Source organism: Mustelus asterias, chromosome 2 (assembly GCF_964213995.1).
Source record: "Mustelus asterias chromosome 2, sMusAst1.hap1.1, whole genome shotgun sequence".
Classification (NCBI taxonomy): Eukaryota; Metazoa; Chordata; class Chondrichthyes; order Carcharhiniformes; family Triakidae; genus Mustelus; species Mustelus asterias.
This window is the reverse complement of record NC_135802.1, coordinates 154827724-154847632: the sequence shown is the minus strand read 5'-3', so window position 1 is coordinate 154847632 and position 19909 is coordinate 154827724. Positions and strand designations below refer to the sequence as shown.

The window sequence follows — 19909 nt, the reverse complement described above, 5'->3', positions numbered from 1 at the left end:
GCGTCGTCCTGGCCTCGCCGTGGACGAACCCCGCGATGACTTCGACGACGAAGACCCGAGCTCTGAAGAATCGCAGGCCGCACTGCCGTTCCTGGGTTTAGATCGGCACACTTTTGAATAGTGCCCTTTTTTACCGCGTGCGGTGCACAACACAGCTTTAGCGGGACACTTTTGCCGAGTATGCTTCGCTCCTCCACAGAAATAGCACCGCGGGCCGCCCGGGGCTGCTGCCGTCGTCTGGTCCGAGTGTGAGCACGCCATTACGCAGCATTTCGAACCCGAGGGACGAGGAGGGATTGGCGACTGCTCCTGCCAGGTTGTCTCCACATGGTCCTCCGGATATAATACTAAGCTTTTGGAGGCCGTCTTGAGCATCTCTGCTAGCTCGATTGCCTGGGTAAGATTAAGGTTACCCTTCTCCAACAGTTTAAGTCGAATGTACGACGATCCGACCCCGGCCACAAACGCATCTCGGGCGAGGTCGTTCATGCTCTGCTCAGCCGACACAGCTTTGCAGTTACAGCCCCTGGCTAGCTGTAGGAGCTCGTTCGCATATTCCTCCATCGTTTCGCCAGACTGCCGTCGTCGAGTGGCTAGTAGGTAACGAGCGTGTATCTCATTGGGTGGTTTGATATAGCGCTTCTTCAGAAGCTCGAGGGCCTTAGTATAATCGGTGGCCGCACGGATCGCGAGGTAGACAGTGTCGCTTACCCTCGCATGGAGGACCCGGAGTCTGTCATCATCTGTGGTGACCGCTGCGGAGGCTGCCAGGTAGTCTTCGAAACACTTCAGCCAGTGGTCGAAGGTGTTAGAAGCGCCCACCGCACGTGGATCTAGCGTAAGGCGTTCCGGCTTCAGAATTTGCTCCATACTCTCTTTTTTTTCTCCGATGAGAGTTTAACGACAGTAAATAAAATTGATGCGCTACTCAAACACGAGGCCTGAAGCTCAGTAAATGAAAGGCTTTTATTTACTGTAATGAAGCTGCCAGAACTTGCATACACTATCCCAGACTGAAGGGGTCCCGGCCAGAGCAGGGACTCTTATACCTCTCCCAGGAGGCGGAGCCCGACTGGGATGTGCCACAACACTACAGTACAAAGGTGTAACAACCCCACCCTAACCCCAACAGCAACAATAGCACAACCCAACAGTAACATATGTACATCCTTGTAGTACTGGCCAGCCCCTGGCTCAGTACTATCCAGTGGGAACCAACGATGGTTCACCACACCGTGAAACCACCATCGAACCTCGGATGTAAGTGGCTTCATCACTGAATAACCTGGAACTGTGCACTCATTATAGGAGCGATGCTGGGGGGCGGGGGGGGGGGGGGGAATGGTGGATACTGTGCGGCCCAGGACTCAGCGTTGGAACAACCATTGTTTCTAATTTACAGAAATGACCCAGATATGTCTTGCAACATGGTTAGATTTTCAGGTATTGCCACTGCAGGAGGGGGAGTGGAATTCTTAGAAATCTTAGAAACCCTACAGCACAGAAAGAGGCCATTCGGCCCATCGAGTCTGCACCGACCACAATCCCACCCAGGCCCTACCCCCATATCCCTATATATTTACCCGCTAATCCCTCTAACCTATGCATCCTAGGACACTAAGGGCAATTTTAGCATGGCCAATCAACCTAACCCGCACATCTTTGGACTGTGGGAGGAAACCGGAGCACCCGGAGGATGATGACGCAGACACGATGAGAATTTGCAAACTCCACACAGACAGTGACCCGAGCCGGGAATCGAACCCAGGTCCCTGGAGCTGTGAAGCAGCAGTGCTAACCACTGTGCTACCGTGCCGCCCCTGAGAATTGGAGGGAGGCAGCTCAGACTTTTCAGCACTGAAGATATTGGGGTTGGGTAACATAATGGTCATGTTCTGGACTAGTTAACCCAGAGCGCTGGACTGATGATCTGGAAACATGACTTAACATTGACTAAATAATGAATCTGGAATCAAAAGCTAATATCAGTAATGGTGACCACGGTACTGTTGGAACATCCTTGGCTAGAGTTCTCCAGCCATTCACGCCAGTGGGATTCTCTGGTCCCACCGGCAGCGCACCCCTGCCTGCGGGTTTCGTGGCAGAGTGGGGTGACATCAATAATGAGAAATCCCATTAACAACGGCGGGACCAGAGAATCCTGTCGCTAACGAACAGCACGTCACCTTCCACTGCTGAGAAACGCGTGGCTGGGAGGCCGGAGAATCTCACCCATTGGTTCATTAATGTCCTTTAGGGAAGGAAATCTGCCGCTTTCACTCAGCCTGGCCTACATGTGGCAGACAGAGATGTGGCTGACTCTTCACTATCCTGTGAAATAACAGAGCAGCTTATCCAGCTGTATTCAAGAAGGCAGCTCAATGTCACCATCTCAAGGGCAATTAAAGAATGGGCAATAAGTGCTGGCCTTGCCAGTTATACTGACATTCTGTGAATAATAATGTGTTGGAGAAATTGCTTGACTGTGCAAAAAAATTGAGGTGAGATTTAATGAAGACAAATGCATTAACTTACTGCATATAGGGGGGAAAGAAACAGCTATGTATACAAATCTATGTTTATGTGGCACCTTTGCTATCCTTAGTACATTTCAATGTGCTTTACAGCCTGTAATGCCTTTCAAAGTATAGCCATTCCTGCTTTATATATACACACTAATTTACACACAGCAAGGTCCCACAAACACTAAATATATTCTGGTGTCGCAGGTTGAAGAATGAATATTGACTCAGGAACTGGAGGATTCCCTTGTTCTTCCTCAAGCACAGCCAGGGGTCATTTAGATGCACTTCAGTCTATGGTTTCAGCTGAGAAAGGGGGGAGTGTTGGGGGTGAACGCGTTAGATTCTGATTCAGAGTGTTACCACGGAGACAAAGCTCAGAATGACGGGAAGTTTGTGCTGTTGAGCCACTGCTCTTTGGAACAGAAATAAAATCAATCAAATTCGTATTGCACAGCCAGCTGAAGTGACTTGCACTCAGCTGCGCGGAGTGTGTTCAAATCCAACTTTTAAAGAGGAATGGGCAATGACAAACAGTTCACTAATTGTTCTGGTAATATTTCTGTGGTATTAATATAACGGTGAAAAGCTTACTTTTACATATCTTTAATTGTTATATATTTTATCATGCTTTCAGCATCTTGGAGCAGAATTTAATGTTGTGACGGGGGTCTTGTCTGCTGGATGGAAAACCAATGGGAGACCCACATCAACTGTGTTGGGGAAAGGCCCGCAGGAATTAAATGTTCATTTGGCACTTAACTGGCTACTGTTGGGCCTTCCCCAGGATTTAGGGCTTCTGAGGGCAGAAATTCCTCCCCTTCCCCAAGAGCTACCAGCGATTAGACACTGGCAGCTCTCCATTGCCCAGTAGCGCACTGCTCCTTCTGGCTGCTGCTGGTAATGCACTCACCAAAGGCTTTGGATCACCGAGAGACCCAGGGCACAGTTGAGTGGGGGTTGGACGAGGCTTACGGGAAAGGGGTCACTGGCTAGCAAAAGGGACGAGTAACCCTCCACAGGCTCACCTCTTTCCGATGCCAGGTCCCTTGATCAGCTCATCACACCCCCACCTGGAAGCCCGCAATTCAACCGTGCTTTTTGGGCTCCCCACACAGCAACTACTCTGCCCGCCACTCGTTGAGTGCCAGCATTGGCAGGAATTGGGATCTGGGTGGGAAAACTGTCCATGAGCCTTTGTGGCGGGAGGTGGTTTTTCCAAGTTCTACAAACTCACTGGCAGGAAGGGAGGGGGGGTTGGATGTGAGGCATTAAATTCCACCCTCTGGTTCTGGAGCTAACACTGGTGCTTTTTCACATTATCTGGAAACAAAGGCAGTGTGAACGCTTTTACTGAAATGGGTGGGTCAGGAAGAATGTTTCCTCTCATCATGCTTTTGTTTGTCAGCGCAAGTCAGACTCCACACCTAATCTAGCAAAGCAGTTGCTGCAACTAACCTCAACTCTTAGGGCAATTCTAGGATCTCCAACCAACCATTTCAAATTGCAAGGTGTTCAAAACAGATAGGAAAGGCAGAGAGGCGGAGGTATTGGTTAATGAGAGCATTGCAATGCTGGAGAAAGGGGATGTCCCTGAGGCTTCAAGGACAGAATCAATTTGGCTAGAGCTAAGGAACAACACTGGGACTACAAAGAGACAGATACGTTAAGTGGACAAAGATCTGGCAAATGCAGTATAATGTGGGCAAATGTGAAATTCTCCATTTTGACAAGAAAAATAAAAAACTATTATCTAAAAGGTTGCAGAGCTCTGAGATTCAGAGAGATGTGTGTGTCCTAGTGCATGAATCACAAAAGTGGGGACAGCAAGTCATTCGGAAAGCTAGTAGAATATTATCATTTATTGTGATGGGAATTGAATATAAGAGCAGGGAAACTATGCTTCGGTTGTACAGGGCATTGGTGAGACACATCTGGAGTATTGGGTACAGTATTGGCCTCCTTAAACAAGAAGACTAGTACTGTACCCGATACTCCAGACGTGGCCTCACTGATGCTCTTTGAATTATCTTAAAGGATCAATTATTAAAAAGGATTATCTTGATGTTGGTTTTCCTTCATGGGTGGTGCAAACTGTTAATTTCTTTTGTGTTAATTTTCCTTTCTGGTCTTAGGATGTGAGCACTCTGCAACAATATACTTTTATCTTCATCTCTTGACTATGAAATAGGAAAATACATTAGAATATCGGGGGCAAGAATAGGTCATTCAGTCAATGCACCTTCCAGACTTAGTTCCATGATCCAGACTGACTATTTTCATCTTTATCTCAAAAGCCAGCCTTGCCCTTCTTAATCCAGAACTGACCTTTCTCGATGCTTCAGCCAATATAACATCTAACCTCAATGACTGAAAGTGTGACAAAGTTCTTACTTATACAGAGTTCCACTTGCAATTTCTAGATGTACTCTAGTTACCCTAACTAACGTCACAGCAAATACTTGTCTACACCCATGAATTTGGTTTTATAATTTCAAACAAGTGAAGTTTGCCCCTCCCCACATCTTTTCATTTCCAAATGAGCATTGTATATGAATGAAGGTTGTACAATGCAGGCAAACTGGTGATCTCTTGCTTACCCAGATTAATCATCCTGCACTGCGAGTCATTCAAGGTGATAACATTTAAACCCACAGATTGCTGACACATGTCAGAACATCCTGGATGTCATTGTCCGATGAGGATATTCTAACATTGGAAATTAGTTCAGAGAGTGGAAATGCAGGAACAGGCAAACTGGTCAATAGCTTCCCAAATTGTGTGGAACATATCCCAATGGGAGGGTTCATACTGATTAGCCGGAACAATGGGAAGATGGAATTGATAAGTAGACAAGCAGCAAAATCACATTAGTCATGGCATTCATTTCATCTCATGCTCCTTTGAAATTCCAGACAGGAAACTACAGTTTAAATTGATTAGTAGCTAAACAAAGCACAAAGATGCTAACCACAGTTTTAACATTCCAGAAGATGAAATAGTTGGGTTTCAAGGGAGGGCAAACTCTCCAAGCGGCAAGAAAGCCGCTTACTTGTTCTTCAGATTCTTCAAAGCAGAAGGAGGCCATTCAGCCCATTGAGTCTGTACCAACTCTCCAAAGGAGCATCTCACCCAGCCTGCTCTTGATCATCAGTAAAGGGTCATCAACAGTGTTATCAAGTGGCACCTACTCAGCTATAACCTGCTCACTGATGCCCAGTTTGGGGTTCTGCTAGGGTCACTCAGCTGCTGACTTCATTACAGCCTTGGTTCAAACATGGACAAAAGGGTGGAACTTTAGAGGGGAAGTGAGAATAACTGCCCTTGATATCAAAGCAGCAATTGACTGAGTGTGGCATCAAGGAGCCCAAGCAAAGTCAATAGGAATCAGGGGGAAAACTCTCCACTGGTTGGACTCATACCGAGCACAGAGGAAGATGGTTGTGATTGTTGGAGGTCAATCGACTCAGTTCCAGGACATCAGTGCAGGAGTTCATCAGGGAAGTGTCTTAGGCCCAACCATCTTCAGCTGCTTCATCAATGACCTGCCTTCCATAATAAGGTCAGAAATGGGGATGTTTACAGATTATTGGACAATGTTCAGCACTATTCACGACTCCTCAGACACTGAAGTAGTGCATGTCCAAATACAACATGACTTGGACAACATCCAGGTTTGGGCTGACAAGTAGCAAGTAACATTCACACCACACAAGTGACAGGCAATAACCCTCTCCAACAAGAGTGAATCTAACTATCGCCCCTTGACATTCAATGGCATTACCATTGCTGAATCCCCCACTATCAACATCCTGGGGATTACCATTGACCAGAAACTGGACTAGCCATATAAATGCTGTGGCTACAAGGGCAGATCAGAGGGTAGGAATCCTGTGGTGAATATAACTTACCTCCTGACTCCCCAAAGCCTGTCTGCCATCTGCAAGGCACAAGTCAGGAGTGTGATGGAATACTCGCCACTTGCCTGGATGAGTGCGGCTCCAACAACACTCAAGATGCTGGACATCATCTAGGACAAAGCAGCCCACCTGCTTGGCACCACATCCAAAAACATTCACTCCCTCCACAGCTCTTGAGAAAGCACCTTCCAAACCCATGACTGCTACCATCTAGAAGGACAAGAGCAGCAGACACATTGGAACACCACCACCTGCAAGTTCCCCTCCAGGCCACACATCGTCTTGACTTGGAAATATATCATGCAGTTGCCATGGCTTTGAAAGGAAAAAGAAGTGACACTGAAGGGAGTGTTGGGGAGTGGGAAATGACATCCATTGAAGAGCAGTTTGTGAGAGGCAACACAGAACGTAGGTTAGTGATGAGAAATTGGTGAGTATTGTGTGAGAATGAAATGGTATTCCATACACTTAACTAACATAACTAAATATCCTCTATTTCATAATTATATTTGCTATTTTTAGGAATGGAATTACCAATGAATTAAAGCACAGTACCCAATGGTGCTAGTTAAGACCTGCCTTTGTTCATTGTCAATATGTTCAACAATTCCAAAACCTGAGAGAATGAAACTCCACACATGTACTAGTGAGTTATCAGTGCCAGAGAGGTCGATTGATAGTAATTAAAGTTTATCACGTAGATACTTGTGTTTGTAATGAAAAGATTTCAGTTTCTGTGGCAAGTTAAATGGAAGATTAATGGGCAAATGTATTGGGACAGAATTTTCTATCAAAATAAGGGTGAGAGAATGACTTTCACTGTTATTTATGGGCAAGTGATATAGGAGGTTTAGTCAAAGAGCATGTGCACAATTAGTTGTTAATATTCAAAGGTTGCTGTCGAATATAGTGGACAGGAAGTGCACGCTCATTATTTATCATAGAATCATAGAATCCTATAATGCAGAAGGAGGCCATTTGGCCCATCGAGTCTGCACTGACCACAATCCCACTCGGGCCCTATCCCCATAAACTCATGTATTTACCCTAGCTCGTCTCCCTGATACTACAGTCTATTTAGCTTGGCCAATCCACCTAACCCGCACATCTTTGGACTGTGGGAGGAAACCAGAGCACCTGGAAGAAACCCACGCAGACACGGGGAGAATGTGCAAACCCCACACAGACAGTGACCCAAACCGGGAATCGGACCCGGGTCCCTGGTGCTGTGAGGCAACACTATACTGCCTGCCATATTGGTATCGGGGCAAAAATATCAACATGGAGGGTCTATGCCTGAAACCGGTGTTAGGTACTTTACACATGCAAATGCTGTTTCATCTGACATAAAAGCCCAGAAGTGAATGGCTCCCTGACACATTCCCTGCTCTTGCCTATCCAAAATACAGTTCAGGACTGAAGCTAATGAGGAAAATCTCACCTGCAATTTTATACCTTGACAAACATTTTCTTCCCTTTCTTGTTAACCCAAAATATTGTCCTTTGTCTTAATGTCCTTTAGGGAAGGAAATCTGCCGTCCTTACCTGGTCTGGCCTATATGTGACTCCAGAGCCACAGCAACAGACAACTAGGGCTGGACAATAAATGCTGACCAGCCAGCGATGCCCATGTCCCACAAGTGAATTAAAAAAAATTGAAGTCTGGAATTCAAGAAAATAATTTTAAATGCTTCTTGTGAATATAGATTGCTTTTAAAGACCATAAGAAGTAGGAACAGAAGTAGGCCATTCGGCCCATCGAGCCTGCTCCGCTATTCAATAGGATCATGGCTGATCTGGAGACATTCCTCGCGTCCACTTTCCTGCCCTTTCCCCATAACCCTTGATTCCCACACTGATCAAAAGTCTATCTCAGCCCTAAAGGTACACAAGTTCTCTGCCCTCACAGCTCTCTATGGCAAGGAGTTCCAAAGACTCACAATCCTCTAAGCGAAGAAATTCCTCCTCATCTCAGTCTTAAATTGGTGCCCCTTTATTCTGAAACTATACCCCCTGGTCCTAGACTCTCCCATGAGGAAAAACATCCTCGTGACATTTATCCTGTCAAGCCTCTTAAGAATCCTCTATGTTTCAGTGAGATCACCTCTCATTCTTCTAAATTCTGAGTAGAGTCCCAACCTTTCCTCATAAGACAATCCCTCCATACCGGGGATCATCCAAGTGAACCTTCTCTGAAATCCCCCCAATGAAATAATGGCCGGAATTCTCTGGTCGATCACACCGGTGGGATTCTCCGGTCCTGTCGGCAGTACACTGCCACCCGTGGGCTTCCCGCCGACGTGGGGGTGATGTCAATGGGAATTCCCAGTGGGACCAGAGAATCCTGCCTTTATCAAACAATGCACCACTTCCTGCTGGCGGGAAACACGTAGCTGGGAGGCCAGAGAATCTCGCTCAATTTCTTTCCTTAAAGAAGGGGACCGAAACTGCTCACAGTTCTCCAGATGTGGTCTCACCAGTACCTTGTACAGCTGCAGCAAGACTTCCCAACTCTTATACTACAACCCCCTTGAAATAAGGACCAACATTCCATTAGCCTTCCTGAGTACCTGCTGCACCTGTGTGCTAGCTTTCTATGTTTTGTGCACAAGCCCCCCTTTGTGTTGAAGCTTTCTGCAGTTTTTCTCCATTTCCCACTGGGAGTACTGTGCTCAGTTCTGGTCGCCTCACTATAGGAAGGATGTGGAAAAGATTGAAAGGGTGCAGAGGAGATTTACAAGGATGTTGCCTGGATTGAGTGGCATGCCTTATGAGGAAAGGCTGGGGGAGCTTGATCTTTTCTCCCTGGAGAGACGAAGGATGAGAGGAGACCTCATAGAGGTGTATAAGATGTTGAGAGGCATAGATCGGGTGGACTCTCAGAGGCTTTTTCCCAGGGTAGAAATGTCTGCTACGAGAGGACACAGGTTTAGGGTGCTGCGGGGTAGGTACAGGGGAGATGTTAGGGGTAAGTTTTTCACACAGAGGGTAGTGGGCGAGTGGAATCGGCTGCAGTCAGTGGTGGTGGAGGCGAACTCAATAGGGTCTTCTAAGAGACTCCTGGATGAGTACATGGAGCGTAATAGGATGGAGGGTTATAGGTAGGTCTAGAAGGTAGGGATGTGTTCGGCACAACTTGTGGGCCGAAGGGCCTGTTTGTGCTGTAGTTTTTCTATGTTTCTATGTTTATAAATAATATAGTCCTGTGTGACCATTTCAGGCCAAAAAACTCCTCTGTATATTCATAGAATCATAGAATCCTATAGTGCAGAAGGAGGCCATTCAGCCCATCGAGTCTGCACCAACCACAATCCCACCCAGGCCCTATCCCCATAACCCCACGCATTTACCCTAGCTAGTCCCCCTGACACTAAGGGGCAATTTAGCTTGGCCAATCCACCTAACCCGCACATCTTTGGACTGTGAGAAGAAACCGGAGCACCCGGAGGAAACCCACGCAGTCACGGGGAGAATGTGCAAATTCCACACAGACAGTGACCCAAGCCGGGAATCGAACCCAAGTCCCTGGCGCTGTGAGGCAGCAGTGCTACCGTGCCGCCCTATTACATTACATTTAATCCATTGCAGAATGCCATATCGATGTGCACCTGTGCTGACAGGGTGGGTGCAGCTCACAGAGTATTCTGCCTCACTTCACATCCGCCTGAGGGGTTATGTCTTACAAGAAGGCGGGTCAGAAAAAATTCACTCAATCTCTTGCCTCGAGTCAAGAATCGCTTTCACACAATGCAAGCAGAATATGTCTGTGACTCACCAAGGGAGTTTAGGCCCAATTCCATTTTCTCTGAGAGCTAAATAGGAATGTGATTAAAACAGAACACTTGAGAATGGCAGATGGAAAGACGGTTGCCACTCTGTATAGAGCTCCTCTGCGCAAACAGGCAAGAGAGACCTAATTTCAATTAGCACATAGAGGTTTCTGCACATCTCTTGAGGCCTTATTTGGAGGATCCAGAATGATTTGCTATTAAATTAGAAAATGCTGGATACACACAAAAAGTCTGGCAGCTACTGAGAACAGAAAAGATAGGTTAATATCTCAGATAGATACCTTTCTTTGAAACTGACTGCTGTGGTTCAGTCTTTACTGCAATATGGTTATTCATGCTTGGAGATAGCCTGCAATAGCCAGTCTGGGCCTATTACCAACTGGACTTGCATCTTTTTTTTCTGCTTTGAATGGGCTGCATGTTTAGGTTAATCAATTATCACCAAATAATATAATTCATGTTGTCTTGGCATCTAAGAAAGTAACATAATGCCAGACCAATGCATACAGGCTAAAGTTACTTGGTCAGACTTATCTATGTAAAAACGCAGAACACAACACTAATTTTGTACACAAGGCCAACCCACATTGTGAACTCACCGGTCTATTTAACAAAAAAGGAAAATAAATTGGGGCCAGTCCGCCTGGCGGGAACAGGGCAGTAACAGGTTGAAACTACCACCTTGTTTCTGATCCTGCTACCATTTTCGTACTGCCCTTGCATGAGTTTCTGAGGTACTAATGGAAAGAAGCTGAGCCATGCCATGATCCCCATGGGCATCAAACATTGACCTGTCTTGCCAGCATTTACCCCATACCCGAGCAAATAATTCTATCCATTTACCCCACTCGGTTCCCAAATCTTTCAATTCCCCTTCCCCACCTATAAAAATGTGAGCAAAAGTATGTGTGACATCTATGTTGGGTGGCACTTAGGTTGTGCCAACTGCATGCACGACTTCAGATATAATGGATATCTTCTGGCATGTAATAAGTCAGCAAAATCAGTATCTCTCTTACCTTTCTTTATTATCATCTTGAGCTTTTTTTTCAATTCTGCTTGTTTGTCAAAAGATTTTCTTGGCCCTTGATCTTTTTCCATCATATTATCCTTTCTCTCTAGGAGAGGGGAGATTCCTAACGTGATGCGGTGTGGCCTGACTTGGGCTGGTGAGAAAAAGAGAAGTTATTGAGAGTCACAGGCTTCATTTCCCAGTGTTTCCCCATGCTCCCAACGATTCTCTCCTTCCTTTGATTTGATTTGATTTATTATTGTCACATGTATTGCTATATGGTGAAAAATATTGTTTCTTGCGCACTATACAGACAAAACATACTGTTCATAGAGTATTTTGGGGAGAAGGAAAGAAAAGGGTGCAGAATGTAGTGTTACAGTCATAGATAGGGTGTAGGGAAAGATCAGCTTAATATAAGATCGGTCCATTCAAAAGTCTGATGGCAGCAGGGAAGAAGCTGTTCCTAAGTCGGTTGGTATGTGACCTCAGACTTTTGTGTCTTTTTTCCGACAGAAGAAGGTGGAAGCGAGTATGTCCAAGGTGCGTGGAGTCCTTAATTATGCTGGTTGCTTTCCTGAGGCAGCGGGAAGTGTTACACGGAGTCAATGGATGGGAGGCTTGTTTGTGTGATGGATTGGGCTACATTCACAAGCCTTTGTAGTTTCTTGCGGTCTTGGACAGAGCAGGAGCCATACCAAGCTGTGATACATCCGGAAAGGATGCCTTCCATGGGATGATCCCATTTACCCACTCTTCTTCTCACCACCTGCACACCCTCAGCCTTTCCTCCTCCTCTCACTCTAGATGTTACTCACCTCATGCCTATCCATTCCTCCACCCTCCTCTCACTCCTACTGATTTGATCAAGTGAATCATTGTGTGGGATCAGAGCCACGAGTAACTAATCAACAGTGTAGGTCACCCTGCAAATAAACCCTCTCTCCTTAGTACAATTCAAGACCTCATTCTGTAGTCTTGACACTTCATGGGTGGGCACACATTAGCTTTTTATTTCCTCATGTTACTCAAGGCTCGTGTTTAATGTTCCACCTTATTTTTAAAAGTACGAGTTTGGTTAAATGTGAAAACTAGCCTATTCCCGCAGTGTAATTTGAAGTTAAAATCACACCCTGAGAGGTGGAACTTGAAGGCAGTAAACAAATTGGTGAACACACAAATTTCAGCAAATGTTAACAGCTTCACATGCACGCCAATTCCTGTTATATCATTCATCACTTGTGGCTTCCACCCTAATAGGGAAAATATTTATAAAAACTCTATAACCATTACTGTTACTTAAATCATTTTCTCCACTATTTCTAACATTCTTGGCGATTTGTGTTGAATGGACCACTTGAGGGGAATAATTTTAGGTTTATTTGCTTAAATTATAGTGGTTTTTCCAAATGTAGCAAGCACTAATTTAATTATTAGGGACCTAATTAGAACAGGGAGGATATTGTGACATTTTGTCTCATCAAATCTCCCAGGTGTGTCAGATACAATGGTCTGAATTTTCTCACTACCATCAGTCGCATCTGGGAACAATGGTTGAGGGGAAATCTTTAGTGGACCCATTTTTGCCAGGTTAACGTCCTGCTTTAGTCCTGAGAAAATTGCTGACAGGATAAGATATGATGCTTCAAGTGCCTATCTCCTTTATAGCAAACGTCCTCAAATAAAATCATTATGGCGTTATCGGACGCATTTCCGAATTCTCATCATTACTGTTTCTGTTGGATAGGGTATAAACAACGGTATAAATGAGGTTCATGACCTGCAGATCCTGGATACTTGCCTTATTCAAAGTAGCCCCTCGCCTGCAGAACCTTTGCTGATATCTCAGCACTTACTGATGGATTTTGATGTTCCTTTTAGTTGGTGAGTTGCTGGGATCTTCAAATGGTCAGAGCAAGGGAATCTTCAGTAATCTACATGTTTTGCCCACCACCACAATACATTGAAACCAAGGGATTTCCTATGGGAATTCCCACTTTTTATCATAAGCAAAATACTGTGGGTGCACATACTGCACGGTGACACAGTGGTTAGCACTGCTGTCTCACAGCGCCAAGGACCTGGGTTCAATTCCAGCCTCGGGTCACTGTCAGTGTGGATTTTGCATGTTCTCCCCATGTCTGCGTGGGTTTCCTCCAGGTGCTCCGGTTTCCTCCCACAGTCCAAAGGTGTGTGGGTTAGGTTGATTGGTCACACTAAATTGACCCTAGTGTCAGGGGATTAACAAGGTTAATTAGTGGAGTTGCGGGAATAGGGCCTGGGTGGGACTGTGGTCGGTGTAGACTCGATGGACCGAATGGCTTCCTTCTGCACTGTAGGGATCCTATGATTCTATGATCTATGCTGGAATCTGAAACAAGAACAGAAGATACTGGGAAAATTCAGCAGGTCTGGAAGCATCCGTCAGGAGAGAAAGAGTTTTCCCGGCATCCTGTGGTCTTGTTCCACTTTTTATCCTGTTTGGTGAAGAGGAGTAAGGTTCTCAAAGAGGTGTATAAGGAGCACAGGAGAAGACTAATGCTAACAGGCTCACCTGGCAATAGCCATTCATAGTGTTTGTAAGGCCAGGAGATTGCAGAAAGGTAAGAGTGAGGAGCTGTGTCTCGGCGAAGCTTGGATCATATGTGTCAGCATCTCGATCCGGATCTCCAGCGGTCTCCCAACAGCTCTGCCAATGCTGGCAACAGTTAAGCCCTTATCCTTTGAGCCAATTAGCCTCTTTCAGGCTGCTAGCAGGAGCTTGTATAAATTCAGATAAGCTGCAATCTATGTTTGTATTCACCCAGTGATGGGTTCCTTCTTTAGGAAATGCTGGGAACTTAATCAGATTGGTTATGAGGACAGTTGTATAACAGGCTGGCACTATTCTCCAAAGGCAATGGATACTATCCATATTGCCATACCAGACCCATCCATTAACACAATGAATTTCTTTAACATAAGGGAATGGCACTCTGTCCATACCCAATTAGCATGTGACCAGCAGTATCGAATGTGTTATGCAAATGTCTGCTCTTTTCGGAGTTATTCTAGTGCATTTGCCAGGTAGCAGACTATCCTGCTAATGCTTTCCTAGAGGAGATATGAAACAGTATGGGCATATAGACATACCTGCTGTTTCTCTGGCTGATGCAGGTTGTTACCTGCATCCACCAGTGTGGTCATAGTGTGAATTACTGGACTATTGAAGGGGTGATTCCAATGCTCTGACAGATCTGGAGGAACACTACACTATCTGCGGAATTTTCCCATCCCGCTCGCCACGGGAATCGTAGTGAGTGGGACACGCACCATGCAAAGGCCCGTTGACCTCGGGCAGGATTTTCCAGACTTGCGGTGAGAGTGGCTGGAAAATCCTGCCCTATGTCTCTAAATGGGCCCTTCACATCTTGAGGGTTTTGCTGTGAACTTCCCAAGTTCATTTTCCAGAAAGATCCAGAAGTGGACTCCCAGACATGGAAGGTTTGACTGCTGGGATTGCAGAAGAAGCTGGAGGAGTTTACAGAAAGCTCTGGACTTGAGGAATCGATAGTCACAGCTGCCAGATGTTCAGCAGAGATTGCAATCTCTACCCTTATCTCCACACCTCTCACTATAGCCTGGGTTTTAAGACGGAGCATTTTTAGACAGGACGGGAGTTCTCCACAGATCCTTGGAGATGATCTCCGGGTCATTCCATCTTCTGAGTCTCATTTAAGTATATCTCAACAACTGACTTCCCAAAGATGGTAGGATTGATGCAGGGCCATTGGGAGAGCGAGAGCCTGATAATGTCAGGGACCTAAAGAAACATTCGCTGATACACCTGTAAGTGAGCTTTAGGAAACAAGATTTGACATGTGAATAATCCTCACAATTAGATGTCTTCACAGCGTCCCACAGTCATTGGCAAGCCTAGGCTTTGAGTCTGACAATCGACAATGGCCACCATTAGAATTATAATTCCAGACCGTTGATGAATTCAAATTTCACCATCTGCCATGGTGGGATTTGAACCCGGGTGCCCAGAGCTGTGCCCTGTTTCTCTGGATTACTAGTCCAGTGTCAATACCACGGGTTGCCCTCAATGCCTAATCTCCTTGCCCTAATCCCCCCACTTCCCAGCCAGCATCTGAGCTCCCAGTGCAGAAGGGTCAGGGACCCACAGTGGCCTCTCCACCTGCAGACCAGATGGATTGCAGTGGGGCTATGAGACATCACCGTACCATGTTGAGAAGCTCTTTTATGCACAGTCCGCATGGATGGTGCCCTTGCCACTGAGGCCCAGTCCCCTCTACCACTCAGTGAGATGAGTGTGAGCAGTTGAAGGATCACTTACCCTGGCGGAGTGGATGAAGCCATTGTGGCACTGCAGGGCAGGCCTCTGGTGGAGAACCCTGGGCACTGACAACCCTGGAAACTTGGTCTGATGGCGCGACCTCCTCCTTCCATCCTCAGGGTAGCGGACGTACCTCCGGGCCTTCACTACATTGAGCAGGACTTCAAGCGAAGCGTCACTGGATCTGGGGGATGGAGTTCCCTGTGATTGGCTGGTCATCTCCTTCAACGGTGGGTAAGTTGATGTCAGGTGCCTTTTTAAAATGGCACCTGGATATAAGGGCGGGGTGCACGGCATCTAGCTCCTGCCCACCATGCCATGCAAAACATCGGGTAACCTCCCCACCCCCAATGCATAATTAATTAGGTCAGCATCACGTGCGAACTCCCAGCAGCCTCCACTGTGGGAAAGACTCCCAGTTCCTGCCCCTCCGCCGTAGGGGGACATAAGGCCCAGAATGGCAAATCCCCTTTTTATTTATAGTCCAAACATCAAGTTATGCTTAATTTAAATTTGTTTTATAGTATAAATGGAACTTTGCTTTCCTGGTACTTGACATTTTTACATGCCTTAAAATAAATGCCATTTTTCTGCACACTGTTATCTTAAACTCACTTCCCTCAGTTACATCAGCCTTTCAGACAATCTCATGGAAATAAAAAGGCAGATTTTCCTCCTCAATGTGCTGAACGTGAGTAATGTTATTAATAGGATATGCCACAACATTTATACTGCGACTCTAATTGTAACTGTTGACCGCCGTATCTCGCTTGATTAAATTGGTATTTTATTTCCACCAGCATAACAGACGCACCACAGGGTCAAATATATATTGGAATTTGTGAACTAACTAATCTTATCTAATGCGACATCAATGTCCAGTGTTTACTACATGTAGAAAGCTTGAATAAGTAACACTCACAGTTACATTATCTTGCCTGTATTTCCCTGTAAAATTGTCTCTATGTCCAGAAGGAACTTACTGTGAAAGGTCTTTTCTCAAGAGTTCTTTTTTCAATGACAGGCCAGAATGGAGATAGCCAAGCAATCCTTCACATTCACCAACCCAAAGGAGCCCACCGACTTCATGTCCCCTCTATGGTCCCCAATGCACTTTATCCAAAAGAAGGCATTTCTGGCAGTACAGCACCTGCTCAGTACTGCGCTTGGAGAGTCCAGCTAGATTTTCATACACAAATCTCTGGAGCCTTCCTCCCATGCAGGGTTGGTCTGACATCTCAGCCTCCTCCTTCCATCTTCAGGGTACAGGGCACCCCTTCCTGACCTCACTGCATTGAGCAACACTTCAAGGGAAGCATCACTGAATCTGGCGCCAGAGTTCCCCATGGTCAGCTGGTCATCTCCTCCTTCAATGGTGGGTACGTTGATGTCTGGGCACCTTTTAAATATGGTGCCCAGATATGACGGAAGGGCGTGCACCATCCAAACCTGCCCACCCCATCACACAAGACTTTGGTAAACTCCCATTTGCATAATTAATTAGAGCAGCATCACACAATTCAGTGTGAATTCCTACCAACCTCTGAGGTGGAAAACATTCCAGTTATGAGTTTTTAAGTTTATTTACTAGTGTCAGAAATAGGCTTACATTAACACTGCAATGAAGTTACTGTGAAAATCCCCTAGTCGCCACACTCCGGTGCCTGTTCAGGTACACTGAGGGAGAATTTAGCAAGGCCAATGCACCTAACCAGCACGTCTTTTAGACTGTGAGAGGAAACCGGAGCACCCGGAGGAAACCCACGCAGACACGGAGAGAATGTGCAGACTCCACGCAGACAGTGACCCAAACCAGGAATCAAACCCAGGTCCCTGGCGCTGCGAGGCGGCAGTGCTAACTACTGTGCCGCCCAAACCGCAATCTTCTGATTCAGCAGCAAGAGTGTACCTCTATCAGCTCTTCATAATGTGGAGATGCCGGTGTTGGACTGGGGTAGGCACAGTAAGAGGTCTCACAACATCAGGTTAAAGTCCAACAGGTTTATTTGGAATCACAAGCTTTTGGAGTGCTGTTCCTTCATAGGCAGTGATCTGCTGCTCATGAATATTCTGCAGCACTGTCATCGAAATGGAAGAATGTGCTGGGCCATAAGGGGAAATGGCACCAGGTGAGTCGCTCATTCAGAGAGCTGGTGCGGGCATGATGGACCAAGTGGCCTCCTCCTGTCCTGTAACAATTCTATGATCTTTGGCTACAAGAATACCTGTGTCAGAAGAAGGGACCTTTCTTGAAATAGCCAATTAATTCCTGATGTCAACAGAGAGCTAATAGTCTGTTTGCCATTAGTGTCGATGAGATGATGAAGCCAAACATTGAGACAGAACAACATTTAATTTTTATAGATCATCAGCAGAGACAAGATGCACAGACGGAAAGTATGATTTCTTTCCAAAGGCATGGCGGCGGCTAATAAAAGCTATATGTGATCAAAGTTGACTGATTTCCATATAGACACCCAAAGTTACTGAGGCGAGTGCTTTCCACAATGGATCCTGGAAAAATCATTATGCAGTGTTTGATTGAAAATGGATAGCGTGTGACCAGTCTTTTATGTGCACAGAGAAACCATAGCATATAAATGTCGAATTTCATGACAACCTTTGAACAAAGTCATTCAGAGTAAAATAGACAGGGTTGTTGCTTTCAAACAATTTCCTTTCAGGAATCATGGAGGGTGGACATTAAATAGAGCAGGGGTCCATCCTTTCTACTCTCTGTCTGCCTGTATCCAACCTCGGTTTCCAACTCACTTCAGTGGAAGAAACGTGAGAGAGAGAAAAAAAAATCAAAGAACGTCATTAAAAGACAAAACAATATGGAATCACCGAAGGTAAAATAGAAATATTCTATTTTAAATCCCAGATAGTGTGGAGAATGCAGAACTTGCGACCACAATGAGTTGTTGAAGCGATTAATAGAAGCTCGATAATGACGTGAAGGAGACAGGAATGGAAGGATATGCTGATGGGGAGATGAAATAAGGTGAGAGGAACATAAGCACTGGCATAAACCTGTTGGGCCAAATGGCCAGTTACTGTGCTGTAAGATTCTATGAAATTCTGTGTCATATTTCTCTGTTGTTTTTCTTCAGGTTTGAGATTCTAGAGGTGTGATTGTTGTCTTAGTCAGTGTACATTGCCTCTCTGTTGGTTCAATCTCATTTCTATGAAACCCAATTTTCTTCCTGCCCTTTATTATTCCTTTTGTCTCATTCAGTCTCCTTTTTCATCTCCAAGCTCTAAGTGCTTCATTAAAAAAAAGTGATTCTGAAAAATATATCATTACAATTGATCCTACAGTCCTTGGATCCTCTCTCATTCTCATGACACAATGATTTTCATTTCATCGCAACTGAAACCCTCACAAATAATGGGCAGAATTTTACCAGCATGTCCGCCCGAGGTTTGTACGATCCCGCCCGAGGCCAACGGAGAATGCCGTTCTCCGAGCCTTGTCCACCCCCGGAATCAGGATGTGTCGGTAAAACTCTAGCCCAATGTTTCAGCAAGATTGGTCTGGCTCATGTATATCCCACATCAACTACTGAGACATTCTTTTCTTGCGCAAATCCACATTCCCAGCTTTTTTTGGTGACTATTTTATATTGATGGTCTTTAGTTCTGCTCTTCCCCTCAGAGGAAATATTCTCTCTGTGTTCTCTCCATCAAAACCTTTCATAATTTTAAATGGCTCTATTAAGTTACCCCCTTATCCTTCTTTTTTTAAGAGACAAGAGACCGGCCACGCTCACTCCAAGACTGGAAAATCCCAACCGAGATCAACGAATCTTTGCATGGTCTGCCCCCGCCCGCTATGATTCCCGTGGCAGGCAAGATGGCAAAATTCTGCCCCCAGACTTTCAATCGTTAGCAGAGAAATTACTCCTTTGACTCTCCATTTAGCAAGATTTTGATTGTGAATCTGCTGTTACGGGGTGTCCCCGAGTCTTTGCTTTACACAGCTATGAGGAAAGGAAGATTGAGAGTCGAGGTATCCCATGTTACTCTCATCTTCCACCTGATGGCCTCATATAGGGCAACATTGAAGAGGCCTGCTTATCAAAGCTGAGGATTGTTTGAGGTATAACTATCCCTTCTCCGTATTTCATTGCCAATAGTTCCATTTCAATGGGCAAATACCTCCACTAAAATGGATTCATGAATGTACATACATCACAATATTCACCTATAGATCATCCATTATCCCATCGATGAATGTTTGAAATTGAAAACGCCAGAACTGCTGGCTGCAGGCAAGCACGACAGCAATTCTCTTCAACAGATTAAGAGATTAGAAGTTGATT

The 19909-nt window shown here is 45.5% G+C and overlaps 1 protein-coding gene across 1 annotated transcript in view; it reads right to left on the bottom strand.

The window, feature by feature from the left end:
- LOC144479967 (uncharacterized) overlaps positions 1-19909 on the bottom strand; it is an 89822-nt gene that overhangs the window by 49931 nt on the left and 19982 nt on the right. The window contains exon 2 of the mRNA XM_078199102.1: positions 11253-11399. Coding sequence (XP_078055228.1) covers positions 11253-11399 — 147 coding nt within the window. The remainder of the gene's footprint in view (positions 1-11252; positions 11400-19909) is intronic.